This window comes from Pungitius pungitius, chromosome 2 (genome assembly GCF_949316345.1).
Source record: "Pungitius pungitius chromosome 2, fPunPun2.1, whole genome shotgun sequence".
Lineage (NCBI taxonomy): Eukaryota > Metazoa > Chordata > Actinopteri > Perciformes > Gasterosteidae > Pungitius > Pungitius pungitius.
The window spans coordinates 5,065,433-5,081,294 of NC_084901.1; the positions used below are offsets into that span (position 1 = coordinate 5,065,433).

A 15,862-nucleotide genomic window follows, 5' to 3' on the forward strand; every position below is an offset into this window, starting at 1 on the left:
GCCACCAACAAAAGGAGAGAGTGGGCAGGAGATGAAAGATTCAGAAGAAGCGAGGAGGGCGCGAGACAAGAGAGAAAGAGGGAGCGACAAGGAGAGCGAGGGTGGGCATCGTACTTACGCTGATCTCACTGAGAATGACGTCTATTATGCTGCCAATTACGATGAGGAAATCAAACACATTCCAGGGATCACTAAAGTACCCCTACACAGGATGAGGTGAGCGGGAAGAGGAGGAGGAGGAGGAGGGTAAGAAAGGTAGGTTAGAAGGAAAACAACATCTGCTGCCACTTCGCAGCCCTATTAAGGCGTTATGAGGCTGCACAGTACACAGAGGACACGGAACAAAATAAATCGGCTGATGAACCGACACATGAAAGGACACATTTTTAACCCTAACGAACGGGACCAACTGGTTTCTGCCGCAGTATCGGGTTCATCGGGTGCAGCTGGATTTCCTGCCCTTTCATGCCGCGTTAGATGGGAGTAATCTAAGGCCGGCGATACTGTGGCGGTGATTTTACCGAAAGGCCCACTTTGTCTGTTTAGTTGATTGAGAGTAATTCATCGTCATTAGGAGTACAAAGTGAGTATTTGTGCAAAAGAGCCACAGCAGCTTCAGGCCAAGACAGTACTATTATTTAGGGGCGGTACAATAAAAACATATTTGATGTGCTCTAACAAAGAGATCTAAGATCTAACGAAAGGTTTTCGACGATTGGAAGTTGGAGCAGGAGAATTAGAAAGATCACAAGATGTGAGGCTTCTACATTTTACTCTTGACTATTTACTGTGGCTCAACTACAGAATAACCGTATAGTTCACCCCCAAAAAACAATTGGGTATACGCAAACAAATACGACTCGAATGTTAGGTAGGTAATTTGACAACTGCAGATAGAGTCTGAGTGAAGGTTGATCTTACTCATAAGATTTAAAGTTTAATCACCTGACATCAGGCGGGAAGGGATCAGCAAGGACGTGCAGATATTAATGATTATTCCTGGACTCTATACAGGTATAAGTTGGTTGCAGGTGTAAGAATATTAAGGTCAAATCAGGGTTAAGTATGAATAGAAATTAGCATTAATATCTAACAGCCAATTTGCAGAGGTATATTAACGATTTGAAAAAGCTAAGTTTTTTATTTTAAGTTGCGAGGAAAGTGGACCCCCCCCAAAAAATCGTCAACGTGTTCAGATGTTCATAATTACACAACGTAAACACAAAAAAAAGCATGAGGAACGAGGCTGAGACACTGAAACCTGTACAAAAGTTAAAAGGCATTAGCACACGATTTTTCCCCCCATAAAACAAATGGTACTGGAGGTGATTCCACTTGTTGTGTTGACGCCTCTTTTACCTGGAAGGGAAAGTGTGAGTGAGCCGGTCCTCTGCGCGGGCCGGAGGAGTTTTAACAAGACAATGAAAAAAAGGAACATCCTAAAGTCGTATCTCGCTCACGCACAAATTAAGTGCGTTACCATTTCATTGATGTTGTTTATATGTGCACATTAACTTACTGTATATACTTTATTCAGGGAAGAAGAAAAACAGGTATCAGCTTGTATATTTTTTAAAGGCTTACAACTTGTAAAGACAACATTTAAAAAATGCTTTTAAAAATCTCATCTGATAGTTTAAATTAACTGTAAAACATTATATAACATATTGCTGCGCAGCATGAGGTTTTATTCTCGAGCCTAAATGATCCAAGCAGATCCTGATTCACAAAACTTATAACTATTTTTTTCTACTATAACTATAACTCTTTCATTCTTCTTAATACATAAACAGCAATTTTGAATATTATTTGGATTTTATAGCTGATGGTAATAACAAACTAATTAAGATTTTTCTTTTCTTTCTGTTAGCTCCCAAAAATTGATATATTCATGGAAGCCATTCATTAGTGGCTAAACATAGCTTTGGAGCTTTGAACTCCTTATACAAAATAAATTATATAGTAATATGAATTCTTTAACAGTCCAAAGTAATGCGTTGAAATATTTCTCTATTGTTTAGTTTTTTTTTCTTGATGATGATTTGAATGAGCATAATAAGTAAAAGTGACATACGGAGCGTACGGAGGGGAAGCTAAAAGAAAGAAAACAGAATTCCCATCAGCAGGGTGTTTGATCTCACCCTCATATTTCTCCAGCTCTCCTCCCCTTATTAAATAAGAGAGTGCGCTTAAGTGCAGACTAAAAAGTCATCAATAACTGTAAAAACATGTTGCTCATCTTTTGATTTACAATCTGCACTGTGCAATAATTCAGTAAAAATGAAATGCTGAACGACGTTTTTTCTATTGATTGTGTGCCAGATTTTTTCCTCCCGCGCTGCTGTAATAGGGGGGGGGGGGGGGGGTTATTCCCATCTGTTACTGTTTAAATAGCTACTGATGCACCAGGAAGTCCTAAGATTGGACCAATAAACCCAGACAGCTACGTAGCAACAACAGCAGGGTAACGAGGGAGCAGTGAGATTAAAAACCGCACAACGCCGTCCATTAAACATGTTTTACATTCACAACATGGCAATCATCATCAGGAGAAAAGTCACTAGGGATTAGGAATATTCACTTCAACATCAGGGAGTAGTTATTTGCAAAAAATCGGAGTCACTGCCTTTGACTATTTGACTATTCTACACATTATTAGTGACAGTAATAAGATTTGTACATTTTTGATCAAACGCTACGCTGCTCGACTCTATTATGCAGCCAGTAGGAGCGACCTACCCTGGGTTTGAAGGCGATCAGTTTAAGGATCATCTCCACAGTGAAGAGTCCAGTGAAGAGCATGTTGAGGATGTTCATGGCATCATTGAAATTTTTGGTCTGTCCATGATGCTGCAAATAAAGACATTAAACAACTCATTATTGTCCACAAAGGAAGGGAGCTTTATGGGAGTTGTCCAAAGTCATCGCTGTAAAACGAACCCCATTTTAAGAGTGTGTACTTGCTTTCTTTTGCACACGTGTGTGTGTGTGTGTGTGTGTGAGATGCTCACCTGCATGGCCAGACAGATGGTGTTGAGAAGGATGAGTGTGAACATCAGGTACTCGAAGTAGGTGGAGTTAACCACATACCACACCTTGTACTGGTAAGGGTTCTTGGGGATGTAGCGACGCAGCGGACGTGCCTTCAAAGCGTATTCCACACACTGACGCTGTGACACACACACACACACACACACACACGTGAGTATCTGTGTTATCTGGTTACGTAGCTCCCCCGACTCCTCACCGCTCTGTATTCAGGCCGCCATGGAGGGAAAGCTGTAGGGCGGAGTGACTGTTTTTCCAGCCTCTCGGTGCAATTTCACGTTCTTGCGGCGACGCGGATCATCGCAGAAAACACAGCTGCAGGGGGGACTTCGCCCCGGCTCTTTCTTTAAGCCTTAGTCTCATCTTCTGAGCCGCGTTCCCTACCGGCTGCACCCCTAAAGTAGTTCAGCCGCTAAAACTCTCCCTGGATTCTTCCATGTCTCACCCTCACTGCCTGGCCTCCATTCGCTCTCCCTCGTGACTCCGGAATGACAAAGTGACTTTCCCACTTAAGATAGAACGGCCGTCACTCTCCCTCTACCTCATGCTGAAACCTTGTACTTCATGTCCACATCACTGCGATTCAAAGGCAGCCAAACTGCACTTGTACACACACACACACACACGACACACACACACGACAGCGTGCACAAATTGTGCGCTGGTTGATGTGAAAGCGACAAAAACTCTACCTGGTTCTTGTCCAGCTCACAGTTCTTGTATTCCTGCTCGCCTTGCTCCTGGAACGTGACGATGACGAAACCGACAAAGATGTTCATCATGAAGAAGGCGATGATGATGATGTAGATGATGAAGAAGATGGAGATGACCACGCGGTAGTTGTAGACGGGCCCAACGTCCTCAGCGTGCGAGTCTATGGCCCGGTACAGTAACCTGAAGGGACGGCGGGGACAGAGTCATTGAGGGAAAGGAAGGCAACACGACTGAGGCTGGGGGTGGGATTCCTAAAAACGCCTATAGTGTGCATGTAGTGAGCAGATCATAACAAACTGTGTTTCAAATGTAGACACTCACTCTGGCCAGCCCTCGAAGGTAGACACAGCAAACAGGGCCATCATGCCTTGCAGCACATTGTCAAAGTTAAAGTCGTTGTTCTTCCACATTCTGTTGGCTCTTTCCGGTTTCCCCACATCACCGTCCTTGTACATTATGTAGGAACCCCTGTACATACAGGAACACACACACACACACACGTTGTATACGGTACTTATGCAACAAAGCAGAGTTCACTGAGCGTGCTCGCAGGAGGGATCTCTTACCTGCAGTCTGCGTGAGTTTGCTTAGAGCTGTCAGTGCAAAAGAAGAACTTGCCCTGATGAAAAGACACGAGTTCACTCAGTATGGAAAGAAAATGCGATCAGGACACTGTAGACTTTTTTTCATCCCCCATTCCCTCTCACCTTAAAGAGCTGTACTCCGATACACGCAAACATGAACTGGAGCAACGTGGTGACGATGACGATGTTGCCGATGGTCCGGATGGCCACGAAGACGCACTGCACTACGTGCTGGAAAACACACACCCCCCCCCCGAAAACGAGAGTGAGTGTAACGCCGTGGCTTCCTTTGCTACGTGTGCGCTGCTGGTTTTCAGACGTGTGCGTGCTCTAACCTTCAGACCCTTGGCTCTGTTGATGGCCCTCAGTGGTCTGAGCACCCGCAGAACCCTCAGGATCTTCACCACATTGATTGCGCTGGACCTGAAACACGCGTGGATTTTAACGAGGGACCATTCAAACACACGTTTTGCCGTTCAAGGCGTATTCGAGGCAACTCACACACAGTGAACAGCGGTTGGTTAACACAAACTGTAGCACGAGTTTAAAGAAACTGGAGAGACAACACACAAAAGTTAAGTAAACTGAACAAATTGTCATGAAATCACATCGGACACTTAAAAAAGCAAAATAATCCTAATATTTAACCAAATTATAACTGAGAAAAGCCATGATTTAACTCTTTAAGTAAAACTGTGCAAGGGTCAAGCAAATGAATATGAAGAAAAAATATGTTTACAGGAAGTATGAGCTTTACAGATCGCACACTAAAACGCAAAAAAGCATTTCAGCAAACTACCTTCACTACTATGCTATTATAGAATTATATTTAACAGGACATGTGTACATGTGCACATTAATCTCAAAAAGTCCACGTTCATTAGGGTATGAACAGGTGGTTAAATAATTGTATTGAAGTTCTGGTTTGGCATGTTCTTACTATTAAAGTAATGATCATATACTATACTACATGGACAATGTTAACCAATTAATATTGGCTCATGGACTCGTATCACGTGTCATCAATTCATAATGCTTTTTTAACTTAATTGTCATTTTAGTCTCCAAAAGTAAAAATAGCAACAACAATACTCTAAAAGTGTTTGTGTAAGCGCAATGCTCACAAATGTATGTGCTTCTTGGACAAACACTCACAAGTACAACACGGGTAGAACAACACAAACAAGCAAACAGAGCAATTGTGCTGCAAGAGAGTGTCAGTTTAAGCCAAAGGTCAAACGGCGCGTGACCTTTTTAAAGGACATGGTTCAAAGGAAAAGGTTTCAACATACTAACCAAAAGAATCAAATGAATACTTTGACATTTTGAAGTTCACAATAAAATGTACAAATAAATCAAAATGTTTGGGGAAAAGAAGCTTTGGTCTTCCGTTGTTCTGTAGTAGGCCTTCTAGGTGTAACATGGCTACGTGAAGTTAACAGGTGCCAAATGTGCTGAGCTAACAAGCCAGGCATTCAGTGAACTGCACAACTAAGACAAAAAAAAAAGTGTATTCAAAATGTCAACGTATCCTTTTAAGGGAGTGACTTTTTGGACGGTTAAAGGAGTGATTTAAAGGGAGTGACATTACTCAGTGTCGACTTTTAAAACAGAACGTAAGGGAAGACCGGTTGTGCAACATTTTACACAGGAAGGTAAAAAAGTTTAAGGGCAGTTAAAGGTAGTTCATGTGCAGTAGGATTTCATCAGCAACATATCAGTCAAACCAGCTGTGAAGATGTTGTGTAGTGATACAATCCATACTAATGGCATCGGAATTTGGAACTTTGTAAATGTAATAAATGTGAGTTTCAGTTGAAGGATAAAAAAATGTAACCAGTTACTTGATTTGAAATTGTTTTCATATAAAGCAAAAACTTTCTTTCCAGATAATAAGTATTAAGTCATCAAAAAATTAAGTAAAATTATGTTAACTTACTTAATGCTGTTAACACACAATATCCTGATACTTCAATGTGCACCAATACTTCATTTATACAGAGAGTTATACATTTAAAGTATAGGAATAGTATAAAGGGAAATTTACACTAACTATTAAGACTGGTATTACATTTAAATAAAATCTGTTCATACACACTACTGAATGCAGCACCACCACAATTCATTTGACTGTAAGTGACTGTGACGTGAAGTCAAGAACAATCCCACACACTGACTACTTTTAACATGTAAAACCTGAGCATCAAGGTGCCATTTCTATAGCCCAGGAGAGTTCAACTTATCCAGAAAAAGGAGAACTCGTTTCAAATTGCCACTGCCCTACACTCCAAAAAAAGAACCATATGTCAAACAATAGATTAACATACATATTAACACTCAGTCAATGTGACGGATGACTTCAGTAATAGAGGACACACAGGGGAACCGCCCCCTCACCCCCCACCCGAGAAAAAAAAAACAATTTATGCATCAAAAGCAATTATGCCGATGCATTAATACAGATATTTTCAGTGCAGAAGCCCACCAAGTGTTATAACATCACCCATTCATAACCATTCGAGTACAATCCCACTAAACCTCCACCTATTCACAGCATCACAACTCTCCAAGGCCATAGAAATACCAAATCAAAAGAGTGACAGCTTTATACAGTTAAGGTGAAGGTTTGGGGGGGGGGGGGGGGGTGGGGGTTATTAATGTGGACTAGTATGGACTTACGTCGAGAGGTCTAGTCTATTAAGCATTAGAGACAGAGAGTGTAGCATAGCATATTAAACATCAGAAGTATCACAGCATTTCAAGGAGTTAATAGCCACAAGAAGCAGTGAACACATTCAATAAACATCACAAAGAGAAAAAGGGGAGTAATGGAGCGTAAAGTTGTTAGAGAATAGAGAGAAGTGTGAAGCGCGGGGCAATTGACATTAACAAAATGGTTTTCCTCACTTTGCCACTTTACAACTTGATTTATGTGTTCTTGGCTGTGGACTAGTGTCTCATGCACTAGTCATTATCCGGCTGCCTAGTCCAGTGTTTTGATATGCACCAACACAAAGCTAAGTTTGATGATATTGTAAGCCTCACTGACTGAAGTCGCTTGGAATTGCTTCCAAAAGTTGTTGGTTGTAACGGTGCACACAAATTGAATCCAAATGTGCTGAAGCAGTGAATGGTTAAAATGCGACGACAGTATAAAACATGCACGACATTAAATTGCACTCACTGTATTCCAGAGGAGATGAGAGACACACTGACAACCACCAGGTCCAAAATATTGAAATAGTTTCTACAGAATGAGCCTTTATGGACGAAGGCCCCATAGGCTGTCATCTGTTGGGGTCAAAGTTCACAACTTAGACTCAACTAAAGAAGGATCAAATCACAGGTTATATGATGCATAGTGACACTAACTGCTTTATCTTTAACACTGCACTGGGATTTAATATTATCCAATAATATTATTCGTCAGCAGCGTAGACAAATGTGATCTTGCACTTTTCTGCAAAATGTGTTTCGGGACCACCTCTAAGTCGTTCAAATAAATACTGTAGCACTTAGAGACCCTTATCACACATCACAAACATGACATACTACCTTAAGAATGATCTCTATGGTGAAAAGTCCAGTGAAGACATGGTCTGCATAGCCCAGGATCTAAAAAAGCAACAAAACCCTGGGATTTAAAACACATTCAATAGGTATCCTGTGTTGTCTGTCCGTGTGATGTTCAAAAGACGAATTAATTCAGCGACCTTCAAAACCTAAAAAAGAAACCGTGCGTGGCATTCTCGTCAATTTGAGAGTCATCCACCAACAGAGCAACAGTGTAAAGGTCTAGGCTTTCGTGCAACTGTTTTCAGGGGGGGCTAAGGGTTGATCGCTGCAGCGTCGTCCCGGGTGACTCCACCGCACACCGAAATAACAATGTGCAGGTTCAGGTCCAAGGATAATGAATTCCAGTTGGACTGAAATAGACTTTGATAACAGAGGGGAATCTTAAAAAACAGAACTTGTAATTTCATTAAGTTCAATTGAGGAAGACCAATTTAATTTCATCACACAATAAAGTAGATCTTTATTATCCCAGAGGGGATCACAGAGAGAACAGACTATAAACAAACCCCCATACAGAACAGCCTCAGCCTGTGCATTAAATATATAGGCAATATGGCACTATGGTGATGCTCTAGAACAGTGGTACGTGTTTAGAGATTAAAATGTCTGAATATACAGTCTCTCTGATGCAAATCAATAAATATAGTTTGGGTGAAATGGGGGGATAATAGTAAAAACAAAAAGAGAGATATTAAATTGACAAGACAAAGATCAAAAAGGCATTTCACATTTTCTTAACATGAAGTTAATCTGACCTGGGGTGCACTGGAAGAAATATCATTAAGTGTAACAGGCCTGTGAGAAGCTAATGACAACTACAATGTTTGCCTCAGTCTGGGCCTTAGTGTACATTGTGCCGTGTGTGTGTTTATACTGATTTCATGCTACAAGTTGCTCCTTAAATACTGTGTGCGTTACCTGGTTTCTGAAGGAGTCGTTCTGGACGGGGTCCTCCGCTGCCAGACTGATGCTGCTCAGCAGGATGAAGAAGAGGATGAGGTTGGTGAAGATGTTGTGGTTGACAATCTTATGGCAGAGAACCCTAAATCTAAAAAAAAAAATACGGAAAGAACACAGATTGGCGAAAAATATCAGCTAGAGGAGCTGGGGTAGAGGAGGGAGGGGGGGGGTTATGGAGGTCAGGCAGAAATGTCCTCCTACTTGTTGGTGTGGCTGAAGACGAAGAAAGCGCGGGCCTCGGGCATGGGGACGGCCTTCTCTTTCAGCTGGACGTCGGAGAGCGGCCGCGGCCTCGGGCCCACCGGCATCTCCGGCTCTTCGTCCTCATCGTCTCCTGATGACAGGAGGGGGAGGGGGGGGGGAGTCAACGGTGGGAAATAAAACGGCAACACTAAAGAATGATGGTCTTAAATAAACCGTGGTACATTTGAAATGTTTTGAGGGGCAGTAACTTTTCACATTAGTTTATGGGTTGATTATGTTCCACTAATTTTGTACACAGACTTGTACACAGACTTCAGTACATGGTTTGTGGGTGTACCTATGTAATCATTGGCAGGGTACGGGTTCTTCTCTTCATTCTCTTCTCCACAGTAGTCATCCATAGTAATCTGCAGAGAGAGAGAGAGAGAGAGAGAGAGAGAGAGAGAGATGATATTCATTCACAAACTCATTCATGTATCTGACGACACACGCACTAAAAGCCGGTGTGTACCTTAGTCGCAGTGTTTGTCTCTCCATCAGAGGTGATGGACTTCAGCTCTATCTTCTCCTTCTTCTTCTTCTTCTTCTTCTCCTTCTTCTTCTTCTCCTCCAGAGGCGGCTTCTCGTTGGCATGGCGCTTCTCTGGACTGGCCAACCTGCGGAAAGAGGGAGGAGGAGAAGAATATTAGCACCTTCATCTCTCTGTCAGCCCTTACGTTAATCCTCTGATGTGTAGTGAATCCCATTCAAATGAACGCCCGAAGGGAATAAATGAACACTTCGATTTTCAATGAAGAGTATTTGTATCACACAGGGTGGATGTGCTGTTATAATCACAGTCAAACACAGAGTGAGCAGTGAGCGGCTGTTTTCCATCACACTTTCTTCCGCGGATCGATAAAGGCCGTGACCAAAAACGAGACATTTAATGATTTGAGCCACTGAGGGGGACACTGTCTTCCTCACCTGCACTAAAATCTCACATCAAACACACTGATGAATTGCCTTTATAGTGAATGAGCCGCTAAAATGACCTAATAAAATTGATTTAGACAAAAAAGTTAAGCAGAAAGTCACGTATTCTCATTGTTACACATTTTTAGCACTTTGATTTCAAGGCTCCAGTGTCAGCATCCTTAAACACCTCCAGGCCCATAAGTGCCCTTCCAGAATGTTGGAATAAGGCCCTCACCCCGGCGCTCTTCCCACCTCTCTTGCTTCTGATGTTCATAAGACCCCAAACAGGCTTTAATCTCTACTCTCTCTTTTTTCCCCATTTTTCCCCGTCTTTCTACCTGGCGAGTTTTTTCCTCTCCTTCTCCTCCTCCTCCTCTTTCTGGGCCGACGTCAGGCTCTCGGCGTCTGCCAGATTGTCCACAGCAATGGCCAAGAAGACGTTCAGTAAGATATCTGTTCACAGGGTGGTAGCTAAGGATGTTGTTGGGTTGGTTGCAGAAAGTCCTGGTAGGATAAGTGGATAATTAGTAACATTTCTGCCTGTGAGTCGAAAAAACTCGGACCTCACTCTCCTGCAGAACAATGCAAACAGCAGATTGTGTGTGTTCATGTCATCACTCGTGTCCCGTCCGCCTCTCCTCGGATCCACTCCGCATAGGCACTCATGCAGCTCATTGATTTGGGCTCTCTGAGGGCAGGATACAGTTTCCGCAGATGAAGAGGATGATGAAGTAGATGCAGACCAGCATGCCGGGAAAAGACGGTCCCCCGTACGCCATGATACCGTCATACATCACAGAGTTCCAGTCTTCTCCCGTCAGGATCTGCGGGGGGAGAGAAAAGACATTTGATTTCAACTCCCGAGAAAACCTCGTGAAGCTTAGATGTCATCGGAAAAGAAGTCACACCCCCCATTTCATTCACTCAACGTCACTGAAATGACTCGCACTAGTTTAAATACATTTTTGTTCTGTCCATTGGAGTTTTATGGACACAAGTCGAGAACAGAAGACAGAATCAAGCCGGAAGAAACATAAAACAGATGCAGCCCAGAAACCTGAAAGACAGTGAGCAACGACTGGGGAAAGTTGTCGAAGGTGCTCCGCCTGGTCTCGTCGAAGTTGAATTTCCCCCCGAACAGCTGCATGCCCAGCAGGGAGAAGATGATGATGAAGAGGAAGAGCAGGAGCAGCAGGGAAGCGATGGAGCGAACAGAGTTCAGGAGGGAGGCCACCAGGTTGGACAGGGAGTTCCAGTATCTGTGGGAGACACATCCAGTGAATACGTGTGTGTGTGTGGGTGTGTGTGTGTGTGTGTGTGTGTGTGTGTGTGGAAGGACAAAGGGACACTCAATGTTCGTCAACACTCCAAACTACAAACCGGGTTATTTTGAAGATCCTCAGCAAGCGTACGCAGCGCAACACAGAGATGCCGAGAGGAGACATGATCTTGGTTTCCACCAGGATGGTCTCGAGGATCCCGCCGCATACGACGAAGCTGTCGAAGCGATTGAAGAGCGAGACAAAGTACGCCTGCGGAGAGGTCCGAGGGGAGCGCGTTTAAAGCGAGCCAAACGCTTCCGACGGGCAAAACGAAAAATTCTAACTTTTTCATTCGGTGGAAGAAAAAAAAAAAATACTGAGGCACCGACCTGCAGACCCAGACTGTACATCTTCAACAGCATCTCACCAGTGAAGAGTGCCAGCAACACCTTGTTGGCTATGTCTGAGGGGGGAAGGAGGGAGGAAACAAGGGAATAATAAAAACATGCAAAAAGGGGGGATATTTTCCACTAATTTCCCTCCGATCACAGTGAATGGATATGTATTCTCACGCACCTTGGACATCAGTTAACCACTGAGGCTGCTGGTGATGTTCAGAGGCGATGGTCAGGGTGTTGAGGAAAACCAGGAAGATGACCAGCCAATAGAAAAACTGGGATTTGACCCCCGCCCGGCACTTTCTCCTACACAGCCTGTTCCACCTCCGAGAGTATCGACTGAGGAGGAAGAAGCAGAGGTTTGAGCGATGGAAAGGTGAAGGGAGAGAGGAGGGAGGGAGGGGGGGGGGGGATGGGGAGAAAAATAAAACGAAAAAAGGAGGGACGCGGGAAAGAGAGCAAGGGAGCGGACGAAGGGAGAAAAGAAAGAGGAGAGGCCCCGCGGGAGAAGAAGGAAGAACCAAAATGACGATGGTCGGAAAAGAAACGAGTGAAGAAGAGAGGGAAAAGCAAACAGCAGAAAGGAAAGGGTCAATTAGTGCGTCTGCAAAGCGCTGTGGTGACATCATCCCGTGGTCGCCTCGTGTTGAAGCCGTGGAGCAGTTGGTCACCCGCAAAAGACATTTCTTCACACCGAGGGGAGCCCGTACGGCGGCCTTTTTTTTCAGGGCACGAAAAAAAACATAGAACCGCTTATTTTTATGAACTGATGGAAAGGGACAGATTCGAACCGAAGTACGTCTTGCTGTGAGTCACACTTGGAAAGGGGAAATTCCTGCTCCTGGCGCGTCTTTGCGTAAATTTAGCCGCTTCACACCCGGCGCTCACAGCGAAGCGCAGCACTAATCGCCAAAGAGTCGCAGCGAATTGTCACCTGCACAGACGCATGTCAACAGCAGCATGTCATTACGAGCAAATCTATCGGACCAATCAGCTGTTATTCATCACGACCAAACCAATCCACTGACTCTGACTGCACTAATCCATCGCCCGTCTCTTTCTGTTGTGGAGCGTGTATCGATTCCTCGGCCTTAAACCCGTCCTGCACATCAGATTTCACAGCTCACCGGGTAAGCGTTATTCAAAAGTCCTGTTTCACCAGCGTCGTGTGTCTGAGCCATTCAGAGTCTCCGTGACGCACACGCTGAGTGTTACATGAGGCACAACACAATCTTACAGTAAATTACAAGGTTTATTTTTTTCTCCTCCATACAGACATGAGAGTTTTATGGATGTTCTACTCGTACCCTTTGCAAAAAAGGAAGTAACTGTATTTTGTTGAAGTTGAAGCTCTCTCTATCTCTCTTTTCGTGTCGTCTGTTCTTTGTCTATTTTATATGACCGTAGACACACACACACGCACGCACACACACACACACACACACACACACAAAGCAGTACCAAAGCAGTAGAAACATTAGACCAAGTGAATAAAAAGACTATGATAACATGTACTAACCTGAACTTGGATTTGGAGATCCTATTTCTGGAACACAGAAAACAGAATGAATTATACACATAACACACAAAGACAGGTACACAACATGAAAGGGGTGATTTGAGAGAGATATTTGCCTTCACAAATATATTGCTTCAAACAGTTAGTGTGGGGGGGGGGGGGGGGGGGTTAAAATGCAGTTGCTTTATATCACCAAATAAACACTACTTTAAGTGGTGAGGTGAACAGGCCCACTGTTTTTTGATCAAATCACCCCAAGAAGACACGCACACACACACACACACACACACACACACACACACACACACACACACACACAGTGGCATCCAGTCAAAAGAAAGCTTTAGATTGGTCCTCGGTGTAAAAAAACACATTGAATGAATAAAAAAAAAAAGGTCTGTTGATTGTTCACCACTGTAACAGCAAAAAGGTGCATACACAAAGTACTGAGGACAAGAGATCATGGAAGACATTGTCTCTGGAAAAGAGAGGAGAGAGAGAAGGAGAGGAAAGGAAACCCCACGGTGGTCATTACTGCCGCAAAGTCAGAACCGGCCCGAATTGACCAGGCGGCAAAACTTGTGCCGCACGCCGCTAACAATCCAGGCCGCTTGCCGCAATTCAACGCTACCTTGATAGCGTCGCATACACTCACCGGCCACTTTATTAGGTACCCCATGCTAGTAACGGGTTGGACCCCCTTTTGCCTTCAGAACTGCCTCAATTCTTCGTGGCATAGATTCAACAAGGTGCTGGAAGCATTCCTCAGGGAGTTTGGTCCATATTGACATGATGGCATCACACAGTTGCCGCAGATTTGTCGGCTGCACATCCATGATGCGAATCTCCCGTTCCACCACATCCCAAAGATGCTCTATTGGATTGAGATCTGGTGATTGTGGAGGCCATTTGAGTACAGCGAATTCATTGTCATGTTCAAGAAACCAGTCTGAGATGATTCCAGCTTTATGACATGGCGCTTTATCCTGCTGAAAGTAGCCATCAGAAGTTGGGTACATTGTGGTCATAAAGGGATGGACATGGTCAGCAACAATACTCAGGTAGGCTGTGGCGTTGCAACGATGCTCAATTGGTACCAAGGGGCCCAAAGAGTGCCAAGAAAATATTCCCCACACCATGACACCACCACCACCAGCCTGAACCGTTGGGTTCAAAAACCAGTAGGCACGTAACAACGGAGCTGGAGGATGCCAGATTGTTTAAGAAGTAAGTGAAACATGATTCCTTGCGGCTACAGTTAAAGTAAGGAATCATGTTTCACTTACTTCTTAAACGATCTGCCATCCTCCAGCTCCGTTCCTCCAAAATACGCTCGCTCCCGTGGGCGTTCCTCCAAAATACGCTCGCTCCCGTGGGCAGCTACTTCCGTTTTCGCTTTCGCGTTGCGTTGCGGCGTTCGTGTTGCGTTGTGGCATTTGCGGTTGTGATGTGGCTTTTGTATTTTCGTGTTGCGGCGTTCGTGTTGTGTTGTGGCATTTGCAGTTGTGATGTGCCTTTTGTATTTTGTGTTGTGGCGTTCGTGTTGCGTTGTGGCATTTGCGGTTGTGTTGTTGCTTTTGTATTTGTCTGAACCTTCTCGGCCACCGTACTTCTCTCTCTCTATGTGTCCATCTCCATTATGGAGATCAGCGGGACGATGAGGCAGCTCCAACGGTCTTATTTTGATTCTGATGCTTTCCTCTGACCCGCATAGGCAAACCAGCACGACTATTTCAGTACACACAGGAGAACCAGGACCGACCGGAGCAGACTGACGCAGTCCTGCTCGCTGTGTTTAAGCAGCTTAGTTGTCATATGTGATAGTAAACAAATGTATAATTTTTGCATATCTTTGGGGTTTGGGAATTTTTATCGGACGAAACACAACATTTGAAGATGTCGAATTGGCTTTTGGGAAAATGATTTATTCCTTATTCAGACGAAACAATTTGTTAATGGGGAAAATTGACGGCAGATTGATTAGTCACAACATGGTGCAAAATACGTCTGCTATTAATTACTCAAATGACTAATGCGCTGGTTTCACAATAGCTTCTGTTTGGCGTTGTGTGTTGGATGACTAAGATATGGTGCATCCTTTTTTCCTTTAGCGTTTTTTTTTTTTTTTTTTGGTGTAATGGGACGAAAAAACACAAACAACATAAAGACAGAAGTGCCAGATGGACAGTGAGAGTACAGATGAACATCAAGGTCTAACCGCTGGCTTCACTGTTTCTCTGGTCAGGAGCACTCTGGATTCTGTCTGATGTCGCCTCTAAACCTTTTCACACACACACACACACACACACACACACACACACACACGGTAACCTTCTCTATTCGATTATGCTTGATTTCCGCCACATTCACAGTGATGCAGCGTTCTGTGTGTGTGTGTGTGTGTGTGTGTGCTGTGTGTGGGGACGCTCGGGTCGCGGCTGCTGCACGGCCTTCTGTCTAAGAAAGAAAGAAAGCAATGTGCTTGTTTCAATAATGTAGGGGGGGGGGGGGGGGGATATACAATCTGTAATGCACACAAAAAAATAAAAAATAAAAGGAGAAAGGGGAACGGGAGCAAGTGAGTCAGCTGTTCGTGAGCTCCCACCGGGGAGGAGGAGAGCACTTTACGAGACACACAAA

At 44.0% G+C, this 15,862-nt stretch overlaps 1 protein-coding gene across 13 annotated transcripts in view; it reads right to left on the reverse strand.

The window, feature by feature from the left end:
- Window positions 1-15,862, reverse strand: part of cacna1c (calcium channel, voltage-dependent, L type, alpha 1C subunit) — a 139,363-nt gene that overhangs the window by 21,548 nt on the left and 101,953 nt on the right. For 8 of the 13 annotated variants that reach the window (XM_037459811.2, XM_062560077.1, XM_062560068.1 and 5 more), the window contains exons 12-32: window positions 13,223-13,249; window positions 11,882-12,042; window positions 11,695-11,768; window positions 11,424-11,575; window positions 11,101-11,302; window positions 10,747-10,867; window positions 10,382-10,496; window positions 9,598-9,742; window positions 9,424-9,493; window positions 9,084-9,216; window positions 8,841-8,970; window positions 7,902-7,961; window positions 7,531-7,637; window positions 4,682-4,769; window positions 4,470-4,577; window positions 4,329-4,381; window positions 4,084-4,230; window positions 3,741-3,942; window positions 3,012-3,170; window positions 2,740-2,850; window positions 119-202 (exon numbers count right to left, since the gene is read on the reverse strand). In XM_037459811.2, coding sequence (XP_037315708.2) covers window positions 119-202; window positions 2,740-2,850; window positions 3,012-3,170; window positions 3,741-3,942; window positions 4,084-4,230; window positions 4,329-4,381; window positions 4,470-4,577; window positions 4,682-4,769; window positions 7,531-7,637; window positions 7,902-7,961; window positions 8,841-8,970; window positions 9,084-9,216; window positions 9,424-9,493; window positions 9,598-9,742; window positions 10,382-10,496; window positions 10,747-10,867; window positions 11,101-11,302; window positions 11,424-11,575; window positions 11,695-11,768; window positions 11,882-12,042; window positions 13,223-13,249 — 2,449 coding nt within the window. The remainder of the gene's footprint in view (window positions 1-118; window positions 203-2,739; window positions 2,851-3,011; window positions 3,171-3,740; window positions 3,943-4,083; window positions 4,231-4,328; window positions 4,382-4,469; window positions 4,578-4,681; window positions 4,770-7,530; window positions 7,638-7,901; window positions 7,962-8,840; window positions 8,971-9,083; window positions 9,217-9,423; window positions 9,494-9,597; window positions 9,743-10,381; window positions 10,497-10,746; window positions 10,868-11,100; window positions 11,303-11,423; window positions 11,576-11,694; window positions 11,769-11,881; window positions 12,043-13,222; window positions 13,250-15,862) is intronic. The other 5 variants (XM_037459814.2, XM_037459813.2, XM_062560087.1 and 2 more) reach the window with 2 other exon arrangements.